Raw genomic sequence first — 20,551 nt, 5'->3', positions numbered from 1 at the left:
GCTGAGAAGTGGTGAGTCAGTAAATCACCAACAGTAGTTTGATCACGTTGTCTAAATGAACCAGTTTGCCGTCAAAAATGGCAAAATAAGAAGGTTTGTTCACATCTCCAATGGTTTCACAGTCCAGGTTTAAAGCTGTGAGACATCAGACAGCATCACATAAAGGGAGCTATGACAATTTCCACTTTTATAACACTATGTGTCATCTGAACTGTTTCTAACCCAAACCATTGTATGTTTGTTGAGAGTGGCAGCTGTCAACACCACAGCAGAGCTTTCCTCCTTGGCCATGTGGGACACATGCATGCAAAGATGATGAGAATGAAGAGATTTCTCATGCTAATTAAGCATGTTTCTCCAAAATAAATCAACCAGGGATGAAGTTTTTACATGTAACCATGGCAACTTTTAAATGGAAAGGGTGACAATCAAATGAGCAAACAAAGGCATTTTAAATGAACTATGATTGTTTAGTAACTCTACCATTGTAATATTTTTGTTGTAATCCAACTAGGGTTGCTGCTTCTCAGACAAATCAACTGGTCTTGACCTCACATGGGCGTATCACAAAAACCAAAGGTTTGGTTGAATTTAAACAATTTAACTTTTGACTCTTTATCCAGTCTACTTGACCTTTCTTAGATGCAGATTACTTTCTTTCTTTTAAAACCCAAACAAACTAATTGTTTTGATTATCTATGCAAACTTGTTACAGTACACATAAAAAAAAAACTCATGTACAGTACAGAACATCACGTAGTGAAGAGTGTTTGTCTGAAATCACACTGATGTGATGAACTGTGCTGAGTTCTCACAAAGGAGCAGAAACGGCCTTTTTTAATATCTTATGACACATTTTTTATGTATCTGCTGCATGCTCATGTCTTAAATCAGTTGTCTAAATGAATGGGTTTCACTTTTGGTGACCATGGAAACCATCACTGCATCTTTTAAAACTCTGACCTACGGGAGGATGTGACTGAGCTGCAGAGGAAAAACATCATTCAGCTAAACAGCACAAGAAACAAACTTTCTTCAGCTATTTTACTTTTAATAGATGGTTTGTGGTTTGGCTGGAGTAACATAAATCAAATGGTACAAATCGGATTAAAATAATGAAATATTTTCTCTATTAATATTCTCATTATTTTTCCTCTAAACATGGAAAATATCCTGGCTAAAGTTTATAAAATGGCAGGTTATTTTGAATATGAATGAAATGAAAAATACTCTATTAATCTCCAAAGGGAAATTTAAAATTGTAGCAGATAATTAACTAGAGGAGGTCTTGTTCCGAAGGCTTACGGCTGCTGGCAGGAATGATCTTCTGTATCTTTCAGTCTTGCATCGGACCTGAAGAAGCCTCTCACTGAACACACTTTGTTGTTTCATCACTGTGTTGTGGAGAGGGTGTGAAGAATCCTCCATCATCTTCATCGAGGAGAGAAGAAACGTAACACAGGGAGTGAAATTATATCAGTGGCAGAGGTGAACACTGCCACCTTTCAGATTGTAGAAATAATGTTAAAATGATGAAATATGGCTGAAAAATGACTCCTGGAGTCACATTATACTAAATGCTTTGCTATTAAGCAGTCAGAGTGTTAAAACTTAACTATTTATTTCCCATGCAGGGCTGTTTGCTTTGCAGCAGACGCTATTCTCACTATTTATACATGACAGAAATAAAACATTTTCAGTCTTTATTTTTGTTAAAAGGGCATCGAGATGGAAAACATTATAGATTTCCGCCAAGATTTAAAATCCACAGCACTGTAATTAATGCAAGTAAAATGAATTTTTATAGCACTTTTTCATAGATAAAATTTACAAAAAAACTTCCCAATAAGAAAACAACTTAAAGACAAGTCCCAAGAAAAAATAAAACAAAATAGAATACAGTCACCAAGCTAGTTAAATCCTGTCTGTATACAAATGTCTTCACATGCTCAACTGAGTCTGTAAAGCTAAAAGAAAAAGCCGGAAGTACTCAGTCAGCAGCAACCACGGCCTGCTGACCTGGGAACAGAAGGAAGAGGTTTCATCCGGTCAGGTGTACAGTGCAGGGATTCACCATGTAGGGCTCCAAAGGTCAAACTAAAACTTTAAATTTAACTTTAAAATTCACTGGCAACTAATGAAGAAGAGCTAAAATGGGAGTGATGTGTGAGCTCCTCTTGGTACCAGCTTGAAGTTCTGCTACAGCATTCTGCAGTGCTGCTGAAGAGACACTGAAATGTCAAAGATGACTCCCAAACTGCTGAGGCTTGTCTGAACAGAAAAGCCTACAAGGCCAAGATGTGGCCTAATTTTTGGAATGACATGATCCAAAGCAAAAATCAAAGTTTCATTCAGTCCTTTTCTGATTTCTCCCTTAAGCTACGTTGTTTGTTAAACTCCGAGTCTCATCTTGAAGAACAGTATAACAGGAAAAAACATCATCATTACCAACTATTCATTTTGTATTTTTACTCTACATGTTCCCACAAGGCCAAATGAATAGTTGTTTCTCATCATAACCAATTAATTTTGCCTTGTTGAAACTGAGTAAAAAGACAATTGGACATCCATCCATCCATCCATCCATCCATCCATCCATCCATCCATTTTCTGAACCACTCAGGATTACAGGAAGTTGGAGCTTTAAATGTGAGCCATTCTAAAGCGACATCAGTAAACAAGTCCTTAAAGTCTGTTTATTACGATACTGTGGTCAACGATATTAATTGAAGGTATTTGTAGCTGCACTCAACATGAAATGATTTGTGCAGCACCACTGTACCTTACATCTAATGCTACAACGACACAACTAAGGATCAGTGTTAGAAATCATGAGCACAAATGGGGGAGCGGCATCAGATAATGTACTTGGTACTGGTTTTCGGTATGGTTGTTTCCTTCATTTTTATAGAACTGGAACCACACAAGTGAATGAACACACCCTTGCGGTTAGTAAGGGTGTAAGAAATAAGTGATACCACTTAATTACCAATGGGTTGACACTGAGCTGATTAAGTGTAATAATTAGTGTGTGGGGTGGCAAGTTATTCAATTTAAAACTGAAATCAATGAAGAAAAGCCCGACACATGCCTTGGGATTCTCAAGAAGTTATCTATCTCAATTCAAGTACGCCAATATTTAATATTAATGACATTTACTTTGCTTTCTGATTCTAATGCAGCAATGAGAATTTAAAATGAAGTCTTCGCCAAACAGCCCACAGCACTGGGGTGATTAAAACGTTGCCTGAACTAATAAAGATGTAGAAAATGAGCAGATTTGTTGTGGAAAAGTGAAAATCCTCTGTGCATATAACGTCATTCGTGTTGTCAGAAAATAAGGTTAAAGCTCAGCAGTGGTTTAAATGACTTCAAGCAAAGCTTCATGTCTGATTTCCCTGGTGGTCAATGACAACAACCGTCATTGTGCTGTTATTTAACATCCACCTCTTTCCCCAGCCTTTCCTTACCATAACTGATATCCTTGTCTACGCATCTGTCTTCCTTGTACTTCCATCTTTCTCTTTTCCTTCATTGGCTTCACTTCTTTTCTCCCTTTCTTTTCCCACCCTCCCTTGCCATGAATTAACTTCCGATGGTATTTTTTTCTACGTCTACATTTTTCTTTCTTATTTGTTCCCTTTTCCCTGGTTGCCTGCTGTCATTCTCTCTGTCTTGTGAAACCAATACTTATCCAACCATTCGTCTTTATCCTATTTCAGCCTGGAGCTTCTTCTGCCTGTCTCTTCAATATTCTCTTGGCTTTTGTCTAGTATCCCCATTTCTCCTCTTAGTATTCTTCCTGCTCTTCTTCTCATCCTCACAAGTTGGCTCTTTATTACCATTTACCTCTCTCCTCATATGGCAGACAGAGTTCCTTTTCTCAGCGGTCACATTTTTTTTTTCTCTTTGAAACCAGCAGCATTCAGACAGAGCAAAGTTTCCCTCATGAAAGCCTTCTTAAACCTTGGAGTATTTTTCTCTCTAGCCTTTGCAAAGCAACATTATCAAGAACTGAGGAAAGAGAAAAGAGCTGACTACTTTCTATGAGAGGCCGCTTGAAAGATAATTCAAACTTGGTATTACACATGCCATCATACTCGCACACAAACACTATTATACCCTTACTTAAACAATAGTACACTCTCTCACAATCACTTCTATACTTTCTTATAGAGATATTCATACTCTCACAAAATTACTACTATACTCTCTCACAAACAATAGTATACCATTTCACTGATACCTGTATAGTCTCTTGCATACATGATCATACATTCTCATATTTACTGGCATCCTTTCTTACATATACTTCTATATAAATCCAAATAACCATGTGGAAGTGGCAAAATGACTGTGAATGCAAAAGACAATGATGTGATGTGTGAATGAGAATAGTTGCATGTGTGAGAGAGTTTGATTGAAACAGATGCAAAACCATAGACTGCATAAAGAGATGGACGGAGCCTCCATGATGTCACCCATAGGTTTCTGTAGAGCTGAATTGAAGCCCGGTGGGCGGTTCCTACCATCGCCATCTTGGCAGAGTTATGCGCGTCGTCTCACCCGGAAAATACATTTGGGGAAAGAGGTGGAGCTGATAGGGGAGCCGTGAGCGTCATGGCAGATGATTGACAGAACGAACTCCGAGCTTTCTGTAGCTAAGAGCTAACCCGGAGATAACGGGAGCTAACCAGCTAACGGAGGTAAGTGGGCTAAAGCTAAGTCACGTTGTTTACCAACTAAAAACCGCGGTTGTTGTACATTCTTCTTACTTGAAGCCGGAGATTGGTACCTGTCAATCAATTCAATTCAATTCAACTTTATTTATAAAGCGTCATATCACGGCAATGCCATCTCAAGACGCTTTACAGACAGCAGTCTAAACCTATAGCAGCATAACTAAGGGATGCTAACCATCCCTAGCTATAGGACTTATCAAAAAGATAAGTCTTCAGCCTAGTCTTAAAGGTGGGGAGGGTGTCTGCTTCCCTAACACTAACTGGGAGCTTATTCCATAAGAGAGGGGCCTGATAACCAAAGGCTCTGCCTCCTGCTCGGCTCTTTGACACTCTAGGAACCACAAGTAAGCCTGCAGTCTGCGAACAAAGTACTCTGCTTGGTATATAAGAAACAATGAGGTCTTTGATAGATAGTGGTTACAGTAATCTAGTCTCGAAGTAACAAAAGCGTGAACCAGTTTTTCTGCATCACTCTGAGACAGAATGTCCCTAATTTTGGCTATATTATGTAAATGAAAGAAGGCTGTTTTAGTAACCTGCTTAATATGTGGACCAAAGGACAGGTCAGGGTCAAATATTACTCCAAGGTTTTCCCCCTGTAGCACTGGAAGCTAAAGTAATGCCATCCAGGTTCATTACAAAACCGTTCATTACAAAATCAAAAGGACACACCCCTAAATATGCCGAAACTCGGAGATTAAATTACTTTTAAACAGGCGAGTTAGAAAACAAATTCACTCCCCCCACAGTTGTCATGAACGTAAACCTGACCTATAAACCGAAAATGGATTTTTGTTCCAGGCTGTAAACATTTATTTCTGCTGTGAAGTTGGTCTTTTTAACATGGGAGTCGATGGGGATTTGCTCTGCTTTGGAGCCCCTAGTGGATGAAGGGGGAACTGCACTTTTATGCACTTCAGCATAGGCTTCACTTTTAACCGCCGGAGGTTGCCGCTTGTGCAAAACTAAATTCTCAGCTCATTATTGGTTAGGAAGGTGTGCCATTTCTTGGATTCCTCAGCCAACTGAGCTGAGTCCTCCAGACTGTCCTTGTGCAAATGTGCCCTGAGTGGCCGTAGTGACGATTTGGCTGAGGCTGGGTTGTGTCGTCGCGTCTAATTGCCCCAATGTTCTGCAGTCTAATAAAAAAAGAAATGATAAACTGAGACTCAGTTTAATTGAGAAAATAAAAAAAAGATATATATGTGGCTAAATGTGAAATGAATAGATAGGCCTTTAAAACATCCTCTTGTGGAGGAAATAGATAAATCTGACCTCTTTCCTTGCTTCGTTTCTCATCCAACTTTATTGCATAACAGCCTGGAAGAGCCAAGAACAGAGAAGGAGAGAGGAGTGGAGGAGCAGGCGAGGGGAAGGGAGTGGCAGCTCCTCTGACCTCCCACCAGAGGGGGGAGACACAGTGATTGAGGAGCCATCAGCTGTGTGCCAGCTGCTCCTTCAATCTCGCCATCCTTTCTCTGCATCGTTCTCCTGGTTTTTCTCTTCCTCTCTCTTCCCCTGCCAACCTCTCTTGTCTCGTTGGCTCACATCTCTGAGGTGTCCTCTTTCTCTTTCTTCCCACCTCTCTGATCCTCTTACTTTTTCGCTCTTTCGATCCCTTCCTCAGGTTAGGCTTCAACATAAAGTCACTTCCAGCTTTGTGACAACTATCGTCTAGTTATGGAAGCCCAGAGGGACCTTCCATGAGAAGACAAGAAAAAGGATAAAACTATAGCGATGCTGTAAAGTCACTGTCATCTCATTTTGTTTCATTACATCCCCGCAAGGCAACTGCACCTCACCTATCAATCTCTTTTCTCCCCTCACTTGACTTTTACTTCAAAGTCCTGCCGTCTTCATTCATTTTGGTCCAAACAACCAAAGGCTTTGGCAGCTCTGAAAGATTTGCATGTCAGCAAGGAAAAAGAAAAAGGACCTAAATGGGGTAATTCTTCTGTCTATATCCAAAATATTAGTTTATTGCCTTTACAGGAGGCTGCACCTCGACTTTTTACTCTTTTTCTTGTCAGTGGAGCAGAGCTGTTCTGGGGTTAAGATATACACTGAACTGCTAAAATTCTGGCTGATCTGGTTTCAGGAGTGTTTCATGTTTAAAATCAGTTCGCCAGCTACAGTTTTTGCTGGTATGACTGACTGGTAGATGATTCAACTGTGTTTAAACAAATGTTAAATATAGGTTTTGTTTGAAATTTAGGATTTGTTTGTTTGAAATTTAGGATTATCATATATTCCTAAATCAGGGGTATCCAAGTCGGACATCTACAACCCTGCAACTTTTAGATGCATTTCTTATCCAACACACCAAAATCATCTGGTTAAATTCCCCCTCTGCGAGGTGTTTCCCACTCTGGATGTATATGTGTACGTTTATGCAAATGGCAAAGTAAATTTGCTCAGCAGAACACAGCATCCAGACCATTATTCTGCTTGCTTAAATGCTGGACAAGACAAAAAAAAGAAAAAAAAATCCCCCTCTGCTTCTCGATGAGCTCTGCAGAGACCAAATAACAAGACTTTCATTTGATTATAGTGTGTGCAAACAGGGATGCATTCAAAAGTTGCAGGATGGTAGATCCTGTTGACCAGACTGAAGTACCTGTTCTAAATGTTTTGCCACGTCATTATAACTGAGAAGTTATAAGTTGTAAACGATCATATTGTGTTTAATGTGAACTAAAAGAGTGAAAAAATCCATCTTGTCAGAAAGGCTGTATGAAAACTGTATCATACACATTTAAGTAGGACCAATCTGTCTTTTTTGTCTCATGATCATTTACATGTTGTAGTGATAACACAACATGATCAATTATTTTTTTTTCAACCAAAATCACAATTTCAAAAGTTGCAAGTAAAAACTACTAAGTCTATTAGTAGGTGAACATTTTTGCTCATATGGTCCTTAGTTCATGGTCAAGCACAGAAGACTAAGCAGCAAGTGCCACCATGTATCCAGTGGTGTGCTGTGGGAGCGGCACCAGTTATCCAGAAACTCTGGCAGAACCAACAAGCTGATATACAAGGCGGGGAACATCATTTAACACCAACTGGAGGCACTGCAGACAGACAGAGACAAGGCATCTCTGAACAAACTGGTCTCTATAATAGACAGTCATTCACACCCGCTGCACCACCCGCCTGAGGGGCAGTGGAGCTCTTCTCTAACAGGCTGCTGCAGCTCTGCTGTTATAAGGAGAAAGTTTGAGGGAATTCTTACGAACATTCACAATAACTCGACAATAAATCCTAAACGTCTGAGAGGTGATTACACCTCTCTTCTGCTCTGTTTCACAATTTCATCCGTAAAATCTGTTCCTCTGTGTATAGCCTTTCTAAGTATTGTCCTAATATATACTAAACTTTTAATTACCATACTGTACTATCATTTATATGTAGTCTTCCTGTATATACTGTGTTTGTATATATTGCTGCTCCTCCGCCATGGAGGTTGTGTTTTATTAGGTGTTCATATGTTTGTTCGTTTGTGTTTTAGATAACTCAAAAAACATTATGGACGGACTTTCATGAAATTTTCAGGAGTTGTTAGAAATGTAAAAAGGAAGAACTGATTTCATTTTGGTGTTGATCCGGATCACTGTTTGCATCCAGAAATTTTTTAAAGGCCTTGCAGGTTTTACATGTTTCTGGCTTCAACACACATGACTCATCCTGATGAGGTATTATTGGGCTTGGGGAGAACTTAATGACAAGCCCTTAAGGAGATCCATTTCATTCAGATCAGTTATGTTGAAGCGAGGAAACATTTAAAACTTGCAGGATGGCGGCCTTCGAGGACCAACATTGGATATCCTTGATTAAAGTGAATTGTGTAAGTTATGATGAGATTTGATGCAGTTCAGTGAATCCAGGGTCATCTGAAGTTGAACTAAGGTGGAGATAAACAAAAGAGAGGCTGGATAACTTTGTCGGATGACACAACTTCACAATGAGACACTCAACTCATAGTAATACTGTGTGTTGTTTCGATATAGGGGGAGAAAATGCCCGAGTTCTGTCCTGTTGTTTTTTCGTTTTATTACCTTTATCAGCATATATTTTGGTATCTAATCATAAAAAGTCATTTCTGCATAATGTATATGTGTTTAAAAAGTTGAAAAATAGGAAAAGAAAAAAAGAAACTTTCATCAAATCAGAAGCATTGCTGTGTTTTTTTTGTTTTGTTTTGTTTTGTTTTTTTTTTTAAGATGGCAGACTTCTGTATAAGTTAAAGGGCTTTCTGAAGAAAATCCGGTGTGTGTGTGTGTGTGTGTGTGGGAAAGCATATATTCCTGTTTGAGGAGACTGTGAGAGGGTTTGTCAGTAATTTTTGTAAAGTAATTTTTCCGTGTCACACGGCAGAGAATCTGACGTGAAATGGCCCAAAAATCCAAGTCACTAAAAACGCGCTACACAGAGGGCGGCTTTATAATAACAGATTCGTTATGTTTGGATAGTCATTTTGTTACCAAAGAACAGAATATAAAGGTTTTTTTTTTTAAAACTTTGACATGGCAGAGTGGAATCTCACATTGTGCCACATTTTCAGTCTTTGTCCCACATTTGGTGAGGCATTACAACCTGTGTCATTATAGGCTTGGGGTGTAAACAGCTTCTGTCTGCAGTTTGTAGCCAGAAAAGAAGTTAAATGATACAAAAGACAAACTGTATCTCTACAGAGATCCATGTTTCTTCAGAGAAACAGGCTTAAAATACTTTGCTCAATGGCTTTCATCGTTAAATTCGCCTCCCTTTGTACCCATATATATGCACTGCTACAATTACTGCACTTTCCACGTCTGCAGAAATGATTTTGCTTTTGTTTGACAGCTTCTGGTAATACCAATCACCGAATGATTCCCACTTGAATGACTTGACAATCTGACTCAGACAGGAAGAGAACAATTTTACACAGACTTACCCATCAAACACCCGCACCAGGCTGCACCTTTACAATAAAAAGAGCCTTGAATAGCTTTGCATCAACGACTGATGATTGAATTACAGTTGTTATAAAATGAGCCATAATTCAATCCCACGCAAACACTTTGCAGGGTGACCTCCCCTGACTGATGTTTAATTCTCTGCCATATGAGAAACACCGTTACACAACAGTCTTTACACCTGTCTGGAAATGAGCCCCGCTCGCCTTCAGATGTGCCCTGCGGTGTTATGTGATGAATATTTCAGATTGGACATGGGAATGTTTAAAGTTCAGAAAGCGCCAGTGTTTGCCTGAGTGTAGGTGTGTTGTTGCATAAGAGGGAGAGGTGAGAGCAGGTCTAATCAGTTACTGTGGAGCTTTCCGGAGGTGTTTAACCAAACAGCTGGACCTGGAGGAGTCCTTACTCTGGAGCCAGCTTGCTTTCAAGTAAGTTTCTCCAACTCTGCAGGACCTTTCCTGTTGAGAGTGCATCCTCAGAATCAAACTGAGATATTTTAATTGTCAAACTCAGCAGGGATTTAGCTTAAAGTGGAACTATTATGTGCATTTCAGGCTAATTTATTTTTATTTCTGAGACCAGAAGGGCTGGGATTGATCAAGTTATTGTCACAAATGGCTTTATTTACTTCAGACCGACCCTCTCCATAGGCTGTCAGATCAGCCTGTGGGCAAAACGAGTGGATTGAGACTCTTCCACATTAAGCCCCGCCTCCCGCCACTGCACTATATCGGGAGCGCGCACCGCACCTGCTTTCTCCGTCATTGTAAGATCTCATAAACAGAAGGATTAGGCTGATTATAAAAAAAAATAAATAAATAAAAAAATATAATGTCAACACATAGCATACAGCCCTACATGTTGGAACCTGAATCAGACCCTGAAAACGAAGTGGAAAACAGCAACCCACAGCAACGAATGCAGCAGGATGTCTCTCTTTGGTAAACTCACCAGCCATCGTTGGAAATAACTTTATCCAATGTTTTCCACCCGCCTGATGTATTTGTACATGTCCTTGTTAACCAGTAGAAGGTAACCAATCACCGTACCTTATACCCCGGGACGTCACAAGGATTTCCAAGTAGAAAAAACTCTCTAATATGACACGTTTTTCATCGCCATGGAAACCGAATGGAGAGAGTGCTGGAACTCAAACTCAAACATGCGTTTAGGTGATAAAAAACAGCGCCGTTCACATGTCTGATGAGGATTCAACACGGTAACACTGTAGAAAGCTCAGAAAACTCCAAATACCATAATAGCACCCCTTTAAACATTACTATAGGTCTCTGATCAGCAAAATTAATCCTTACAGTGTCAAAGTTCTAATAATACAGGACAAATAAAGTGGAAAACCTCCAATTAAACCTGTCAGATCTGCAATTTAATTAATCTTTGGCTATATTCTGAAATATGAATGAAAATCCAAAAAAAATAAATAAATAAAAAAGACAAAAACACACAACCCAGACTGAAAGCATCTTCCTCTCTCACATTCCTGATTTTTACACTACATGAATTGTGCAAACTTTATAATATCCATTAAAAATGATGTTTTGGCAGAAAAAAGTGCAGCCTTGCACCTTCAGGGATATCCCATAATATAATATTGATCTCTTTGGGAGGCTTGGGGGAGTCCTGGGACTCTTGGATATGATGTTTTTTAGTCGGTAATCACCCGGGTGATGACCCATCGCAGGGTCAGGTAAAGATGATGATGTGTGCATCCATGCAGAGACTCAGCAGTACGGATGAAAACAGGACTCTGATGTTCGTTCAGCTATTTCTTTTGCACCATTAAACTATTTCAAATAGCGCAGTTGCAAGCTGTGTGCATATAATCACTATCAAATAATACTAAGGTGTCTATGGCGCCCAGTTCAATTTGATTTAGCCATCTGAGACACCAGTTAAGTCTAGTAAATACCACAGTGTTGCACTCAGACACACAAACATCACATATGTTCATAAACGCAAAAGATTTGTCTGAAAAGTCAGGAAGATTATGAGCAGACCAATTAAAAGCATGTGCTTGTCATCATCTGTGATGTATTATGCAACAGGAACAAAATCCCATTTTAGCTGGCGCTCATTCAGTGCACCTCGCCAAGTGTGAGAACATTTTCAGCCTGATTAATCCTTGTGTGAATCAAAACGGAAAGCATGGGGATATTGTCATGCCCTCATGTGCTCTGGGGGGGATGTTCAGATAACTGTCCCACCAGGAAGACCCCTTTTTAAATGTCCTGGTGCAACGGAGGCGAGTAAAGCTCCCAGAGGCACACACTCACACCAAGCCGTGAAATAAACACTCGTGACAACTACACTGTGTGTGCGTTCGTGTTCTTTCACTTACAGAAGGAGCTGCTTTCGTCCTTTGTGCCTTCCATGGTGCCATCTGGCAGCATCTGGAGGTAGAAGCCGTGCCTGCAGTAGAGCCGCGTGACGATGCCCTTCAGCTGAGGCTCTGCAGAGCAAACACACACTTTAACATCTGGGAATGCACATGCATACTTGTCAGGTGATGTATATCAATGCATACCTGTGAGTTTGCACACAGACTAAACAAGAGGCAGGTCTCAATATTTATTTAGTGAAATTGCCAAACAGAAAAGTGTGTGTTTGCGGCATCTTTAGAAATCACCTCATAGAGGCAATCTTTTCCATAAAGGTTCAAGTAAAGGAAATAAAGCTTCACTTTTACTCATTTTGTGTGTGTGTGTGTGTGTTGCAAATTCTGCACTTGTGTAGGCGCTTAAAGCAGCTGCCTGTCAATCTACAAGCAGGAGAGTGATTCAGACATGTGTAAGCTTGTGTAAGAAGTGAGGTTATCAAAGAAGTCACACACTGAAAGGGAAGGCCTCCTCGCAGGATTTCTTTCGCCTCGTCCCCACCAGATTTCCGCTCGCCAGGACGGACTGCAGCGCCGCCTTCTATGCTGCGCAAAACGGCCAATCACTGCTAGAAAAGCGATGCTACTGGTTGAGTCAACACTGGTTGAGTTTGCACACACATTGGTTGTTTTTTTGTCTTTTCTTTTATCACACACCAGTTAGTGTTTTAACAACTTATAATCTGACCATTTGTTTAGAATTAAATCAACTTTTCCAAACCAAGAGTGGAAATCTCTTGCATGTGCTTGCACACAGGCGAGCCTTTTCTCTTTAACCCTGCCAGAGAGACAAATTGTATTTGACCAGCCATTGTCATTTGCTCAGAGGCATCTCTTTGTTCCAGTGACCCAATAATCAATTTCCCCCTCTCCTACAATATACCGCACCCTGCACTACAGATAATATAGATAAGTTGCCGTGCATGTCTAACCTTGTGTGTTGTATTTTGTACCTTGAGGCCACTCATGCAGGACTGAAAGGTCTCTCCAAAGTGCTGAGGAAGACTAAATCGTGGATCAGAAGGAATGTCAGAATGCTGAAGTGTTTCCACAATCAACTTTCAATGAGATGCATCAAATATGGATGAGGACTGAGAAGTATGGGGCAGCTGGCAATTGGCCCTCAGTTGACAGAAGGGAGCTTTGCGTGTGTGTGAATAAGACATGCTAATAGAGAAACCCACTCATTTAAATTGTCCCAGAATTACACGCTTTTCGATTACTCAACACAAATAAGTCGACTTATTCCAGTCAAACAAAGTTTATTGAAATGTTTTCATCTTATTCACCTGCTTTAACACTGCGTGAGTTGTGTGGTCCTTGGTGTCTTTCACTTGTTTTGCTTGTTCTTTTTAGTTATTTTATCAGGCATTTATCTATTTAAGTGGTTTTACCTGTTCTTATTATTTTAATGACATTATTATTTTATTTTTGTTTTGTGATATTTGACTTTGTGCAGCACTTTGGAGATGTTCTGGTTTTTAAAATGTGCTTTATAAATAAAGTGGATTTGATTGGAATGGGTTCATTTTCAGGTTTTTTTTCTCTAGTTTTGTTGCAGTTTTAAAAACATTGAATGTTAATCTGTTACCTTACAGAGAAATTTTCCTTTATATATATATATATATATATATATATATATATATATATATATATATATATATATATATATATATATATATTTTATCTTCATAAGAACTATGACAGCCTGGCCTTAACTATGTTTTTCTTTATTTGTAGCTAGGTGTGCTATAAGCTATGACAGGTGTTATTCCAGCCATCAGAGCACCTATATGTCACGGTGGCGACGTGGGAGGTGAAGGTGTGGACCCAAATGCAGGAGTCATGAAGCCAGGATGCAGAAACAACCGTGGATTTATTCCAACACAGGAACTCAGGACTAACTCAAGGCAATGATCCAGCAAAGAAAACCAACAAGTGAGGACTACAAACACACTGAACCAAATGAGACACAGGTGACACAGATGAACTAACTGAACACAGGTGGAACTAATGAACATGGAACAAAAGCTAAACAAGACATAAGGAAGCAAAAAGGAAAAACTACTAAATAAAACAGGAAAACAGACACGAAAAGTCTTAACCATGACATATGAGGCTGTGGGCTGTTTCCTCTCTCAGTTCACAGCTTGGTTTGTTGGTTTGTTCAGACACTGACTTGCAACCACTTTACACCACTGAATTCCACGTTTACACGCTGCATACACATACTCTAAGCTCTTTCTTTAAAGGGGTGCTATGATGGTATTTGGAGTTTTCTGAGCTTTCTACAGTGTGACAGTGTTGAATCCTCATCAGACATGTGAACGGCACTGTTTTTTTGTTCAGCTAAACGCATGTTTGAGTTTGAGTTTGAGTTCCAGCACTCTCTCCGTTCGGTTTCCATGGTGATGAAAAACGTGTCATTTTAGAGAGTTTTTTCTACTTGGAAATCCTTGTGACGTCCCGGGGTATAAGGTTCGGTGATTGGTTACCTTCTACTGGTTAACAAGGACATGTACAAATACATCAGGCGGGTGGAAAACGTGGGATAAAGTTATTTCCAACGATGGCTGGTGAGTTTACCAAAGAGAGACATCCTGCTGCATTCGTTGCTGTGGGTTGCTGTTTTCCACTTCGTTTTCAGGGTCTGATTCAGGTTCCAACATGTAGGGCTGTATGCTATGTGTTGACATTGTATTTTTTTATTTATTTATTTTTTTTTATAATCAGCCTAATCCTTCTGTTTATGAGATGTTACAATGACGGTGAAAGCAGGTGCTCCTGATGTAGTGCAGTGGCGGGAGGCGGGGCTTAATGTGGAAGAGTCTCAATCCACTCGTTTTGCCCACAGGCTGATCTGACAGCCTACGGAGAGGGTCGGTCTGAAGTAAATAAAGCCATTTGTGACAATAACTCGATCAATCCCAGCCCTTCTGGCCTCAGAAATAAAAATAAATTAGCCTGAAATGCACAAAATTGTTCCACTTTAATTAAATACATCTTTGTGTATGTACAGTGTGGCCTTCCCTCATTGTTGTCACGGCCTTCCGCGCCAGTCGTGACAAGCACAAAAAACAAAATTAGAACAATTCAATCATCAGTATTTACTTTTTCTCTATCAAGGTTGGTAGTTGTCACTTCTCAAGCTTTTCTGTCGGAAAGATTTTGTTCTTTTGTATTTGGTGTATTTGGTATTTGATGGTTGCAGAACGTCATGCCATGTTCCAGGTGATATTTAATTTTACGGCTTAAAAATGTGTCATCTTCTTGTGGTTGAAAAGAAGGAGAAACTAAATTGATGATCATCATTTTGGGCATCAGCCAAAGAATTCTAGTGTGTAATCCTCGCTTTCATGCTGACAGTGCGACATGTTTAGCAGCTTTGCATGGCAGATTCGGGCCTCTGCACCCAGATGGAGTCGGAGTAACTACCGCATGATAAGAGCACATCCATCCGTTGCTGGCTGTGTAGACGCAGAAGGTCAAACGTGGAGTGTGGTAATCTGTTATAACGTGAGTGTTAATCTCAAAGTAAGCTTCAGGACACACAGCAGGCCATGTGCGGCACGGTGCGGGCCCTAAACGAGCGACAAACACACTGGAAGGAATCTGGAGTTGACCTTTAGCAAGATCCCACTTCTGCGTAGATCCGCTTGGTAGTTTTGTTTTCAAAAGCGAGGAAATGCTTCTTAGACACAGAATGTAAAATTACTAGTGCAGAGCAAAGCTACAGTATAAACACACACACATACATTCACAGTATCTGTCGTTAGTAACATCTGAGGCAAGATGTTTGTTAGTTTGAGGGTTTACAGTAAATGGCTCATGTCATGCAACATACATCTTGCTCAAAGTAACAGAGGGAAAAATAAACAACTGAACTCATTCAATGACCTCTTTAAAGGCACAGAAAAACCTTTTAGTACACTTTGGTGTGTTAAAAGGTTGTCAGGAGGTCACACACACAAATAATCTCCTCATTTAATCTCCTAACTAGAAACATCCTTTCTCAGATTCTGGTCACAAAGTGCCACAAAATGGTAGATTCCACCTTTTTATAATGAATATTTGCAGGAAGTGATGCATTCATTGTAGCTGTGTCTGACATCAGATCCAGACTTAGTGTCATTACTGAATGGAAAATAAGCCCAAACATAGTAAAGACAACAGACAGGATTAAGGAAGTAAATGAAAAATGTCCATAATAATGAGTTGGACAGTATTTTACCCTCTCCGCCTGTCTACTTTTCATGTTCCAGGTGTGGCCCTGTGTGTAGCTCTGATTGCCATGTACAGCTGACTGGCTTTACCTGGACAGGTGTCTGCCCCTCAGCAGGCATTTCTGTTCCTTCTGCCATACATTGGCATTTGCTCTGTCTGGTTTTGGCTTGTGTTTCAGCTCATCTGCACTTGGAATAGCCACCCTCTCTCGTTTACAACCGGCTGGGGTTTCGTCCTCACTGCAAACTTTCATTTTCACCTCACCGGAACTGGTTTCCACTGCGGTGGCTGGTAACTTACCAGCTTAAATATGGTCCAATTGATATCACTGGTATCTGCATGCAAAACTGATTTTGTACTGGTTGCTTCAAACAGACGTACACCCTGTGTCATATTAGTTCAATTGGTTTCTTATTCTTTGAAGAATTGTTTTGAATTTGTTGCGATTTCATGCTTCGATGTAATGCCGGCGTTAAAAACACATCCGTCTGTTTGACATCTATTGTTAAAAGCAGTAGCAGCATATGGTAGATTTATTGGGGAGTTATGAAAACCTGATCAAATATAAATTTGTATAGTTAATGGATTTTAAAGCAGCAGCAAGACTCTGGGAAAAAGCACATGTACTGTAAAACATATTTTATTATGTCCATTTAATTGTGTGTTTGTTTTCTCTTCTAAGAGTCAACTTACAAGCCACAACTACACTAATGTGTGTAGTTATTTATTTATTTATTTATTTTAACTTTTTATCATGTTTATTTGGCCAAGATGGAAATGTTTTATGTGGCACACACCTGTCCTATAAAAAAAATACAAAAGGTACTGTTGGGCTAGTTTATTATGAGCAGTTTGCCAGTGTTCTTAAAAACATTTTCAGCTTTATTACAGCGTAATAATAATTGTATAATATGATTGAACATGCATGGTATGATTAAATTATTCTTTTAATAAAATACAATATAATGAAATAAAATAAAATAATTGTTATTCATTTGTTTTTTTTCAAACTGCAACAATAAAATTTCACTTCAGAGGATTACTAATTTCTCACATTATGTGTTATCACATACAACTAAATTATTGACAGACAAACAAGTCTGCAAGCTGATGGCTCCTCTAATGTCCTCACTGTCTAGGATTGTTTTGTGCACTTCATTATTTTTAGATATAAATCTGGCACATCTGGTCATTTGCGTTTCTCAGCTAGCATTTAGCTTTTCAGATCCAGCCACACTGTTGCTGCTCAGGCTACAAGCCAGAGTCCAGTAAACCTAAATACACCCTTAAATTTGTTTTTCTATTGAATTAGACCTTTAGTAGTAAAAAAGATGCCCTAAAGCCCCAAAAAGAGTTTACTTAAACATACAAGGAGTTCCCTGTTGCTTGAAAACAAGTAAATGAGTTCAGGCTAGCCTACATGAGGAGAAGCACAAAAAAGAAAAAATCTTGTACATTTTTATATATGAAATGTATTCATTTAAATGTAAAATGTTATTTATTTTTTCCTATAGTCTAATTTTATTTGTAACATATTGTTTACAACAGTAGTTGTTTATATTTACATACTACTTCTGCAAAATCAGAGAGTAAAAGTGAATGGTCAGAGGAGGAGATGGTACAGAATGACATAGAGAGAAAGGAAGAGAAGACCATGTGAGACTGTGCAGAGAAAAGCAAAGCAGGGGACAGGAGTTAAAGCTGGAATGGAGCAGAGAGACCATGAGCAAGAAAACATCACAAGACTCTGAAGCTGGAGGCATTTTAAAAACCTTGTTTTTTAGGGTTTAACTTTGAGAATCTGGCCTTCTGAAAAACTGCACAAGATATTATGCATGCTACAACAGACCATAAACATATGTTTTAATCAAGTTTTAATTGGATAACCTCCCTTTACTGTAAGATAAATGCTAATGCAGGTGGATTTGGAGGATAGGCGCATTTGTGCAGCAGAACAAATCCTAATAAACACACACAGATTAAATCCACCTCAAACCAAATACAACACAAACATAAATAAAAGAGCGGCTTGATGAAGCTACAGCAGCAAACAATACTAATTGGCTAGTGTTGAGTTGGAAGAGTTGACAGAGTGTGATGATCGTTCTCTACATTAAAGCAATAATTTGCAGAACCCAGGCAGCTGCTAGTCGCGCAGCTGATGACAAAGCAAAATACATTAATGTTCACTAATGAAGGAGAAGCACAAATATGTTCAGCTAATTCAAGCATGACTTCAGCTCTCCACTTAACTAATCCTCAGCTTTTCTTCACTGAAGTTAAAACAAGCACAGCATTTATTTATGTATCTGCTTGCTCATTTTGACTTATTTAATAAACGAAGCTGCATTCTTGTCTTTTTTTTTCTTTGGAAATATTCCAAAATGGCAGCTTTGCCTGCCAATGAGGCGAAAGCTAATTCCTTCTTGTGTCACATTGGAATGTATCGTGGGAATGTGACAGCTTTAATAAACAGATAAAAGATTTTATGAAGCATATCCTACATCACAAGAGCATGTGGTAGTGTGTGAGAGGAGGATTTGTGCTCGTAATCCCACAGATATTCAGTGCCAGTCATAGAGTGACCTTAATAAAGAGTGGGATTAATTTCACTCATTAAGAGTTTCAACCATTAAAGTTACCCTGAACTCTCTGGCTGCCTAATCTAATGTCAGATGACACACACAATATTATATATGTATTTAAAGTTTAAGTGTCATTTTAACTAACAGCTCCTGCTGTTGAGTCTACAACACGTTACAGTACTTCTTACTTTCCACACGCTTCATTAATAGGCATTAATATCTGACGATTAACCAGGTCTTGATCAGTTAGTTGCAACTTTCCCGCTTGCCTCGTTGCAACAAGGCAGGTAAAACGTTTGGGGTAATATCTTATTAAGCAAACTGTGCAAGTTTTAAATTATAGGTAATAAAGGGGACTTACTCAAATGTTTTACTTATGTAAAACATATTTTATTGTCATATGAGAAAATATTGTATAATAACCAATAACTCCACACCTTACTGTGTAGAATTGTGTACCGTGTGATTATCTGGAATCTGTCACTGAAGAGACATCCATGACCAAAGTAGACATATTAATGGCAGGTCCAAAAACAGACACTTCAAATAATAATGGTATGAAGTTATTTTAAAATTATTTGGGGCCTTGATTAAAAAAAACAAAAACAAACAAACAAACAAAAAAAAAAATACAGGTAGATTAAACCAAACAGGTAGCGAATTCATTTGTCATATTGTTAATATATTCTTCTACTTGATTTTTTGCAACTCTTTTTCCTCTTGAGGTATTTGTGTTTAATACCACCTCTTCCCTTTAAACAGACAGAGATGGATATGTCTTGCTGTGTCCAAAGCTTACAGCTGACATTGGCAGTGGGAATCTGTCTAAATATTAAAAGTTAACATTACAACCAACAGCATGGAAATGTTGGCGTAACTTTTACTTTATCTTTTCTTTCTCCTTCAAGGTGCTTTGCTGAAATTTTTTAAGCCCTTTTTCCAAAGATGCCTTCACTGATGAAGGTAGTGTGAATTTCTCTGACTTCATCATCAATTATATTGTTTATATTAATGAGCTGATAATAGTGACCTCTTCTATCATGCTAAGGATTGAACATATATTATTTTGCAATTTATTTAACTAGACATTTAATCTTTTCAATGTTCTACAGTACATATGAGGCTATCTTTACATGAAAAATGTGATGAACTGAATTATTTTCCCAGCTGGACCCTCCACTCCATCATACATTTATGAGGAAGAAGGATCCAGTGGTACCATGGGCTCAGCATTGGTACAAATTGAATTTGTACCAATACCCAGTATTTCCACAGCACAAGGAACCAAATGCTTTATAAACATAGCTTATTCTCTGCAATGTTGCCCAATTCTTAACTAATGCATTATTCTTTCACATTGTCAGAAAAAGAGCAGAGTTAATCACACAAGTTTAACTCTTACAAAACTGTGAAAATACCAGTCACTTTGCCTATGTAGAATTTAGATTTGTGATTATGAAACCTGTGCTAATGTCAAAGTATGTGATCCACTCTCTGAATAAGAGGTGTGTTATATAAATAAAAACTGTATTCCCAGGTGTGCCATCAATTCCAGCTCTCACATATGAGGACAAGGATGAAGGCAACATGAGAGGGACCATGTCCACTGCTGCCACAGTCCCAAAGTCCACACAAGATGAGTCTGCACCC

At 39.0% G+C, this 20,551-nt stretch overlaps 1 protein-coding gene across 1 annotated transcript in view; it reads right to left on the bottom strand.

Annotated features, from left to right (window-relative positions):
- The window catches only part of fgf11a (fibroblast growth factor 11a), a gene marked incomplete at both ends in the record, with an annotated part of 134,057 nt that overhangs the window by 44,683 nt on the left and 68,823 nt on the right, over window positions 1-20,551 (bottom strand). Inside the window, one exon of the mRNA XM_079257410.1 lies at window positions 12,057-12,167. Within this exon, the coding sequence (XP_079113536.1) occupies window positions 12,057-12,167 (111 nt within the window). The remainder of the gene's footprint in view (window positions 1-12,056; window positions 12,168-20,551) is intronic.

The sequence above is a fragment of the Telmatherina bonti genome, assembly GCF_933228915.1.
Source record: "Telmatherina bonti genome assembly, chromosome: 18".
Taxonomy (NCBI): Eukaryota; Metazoa; Chordata; class Actinopteri; order Atheriniformes; family Telmatherinidae; genus Telmatherina; species Telmatherina bonti.
This window is presented reverse-complemented; position numbering and strand designations above follow the sequence as displayed.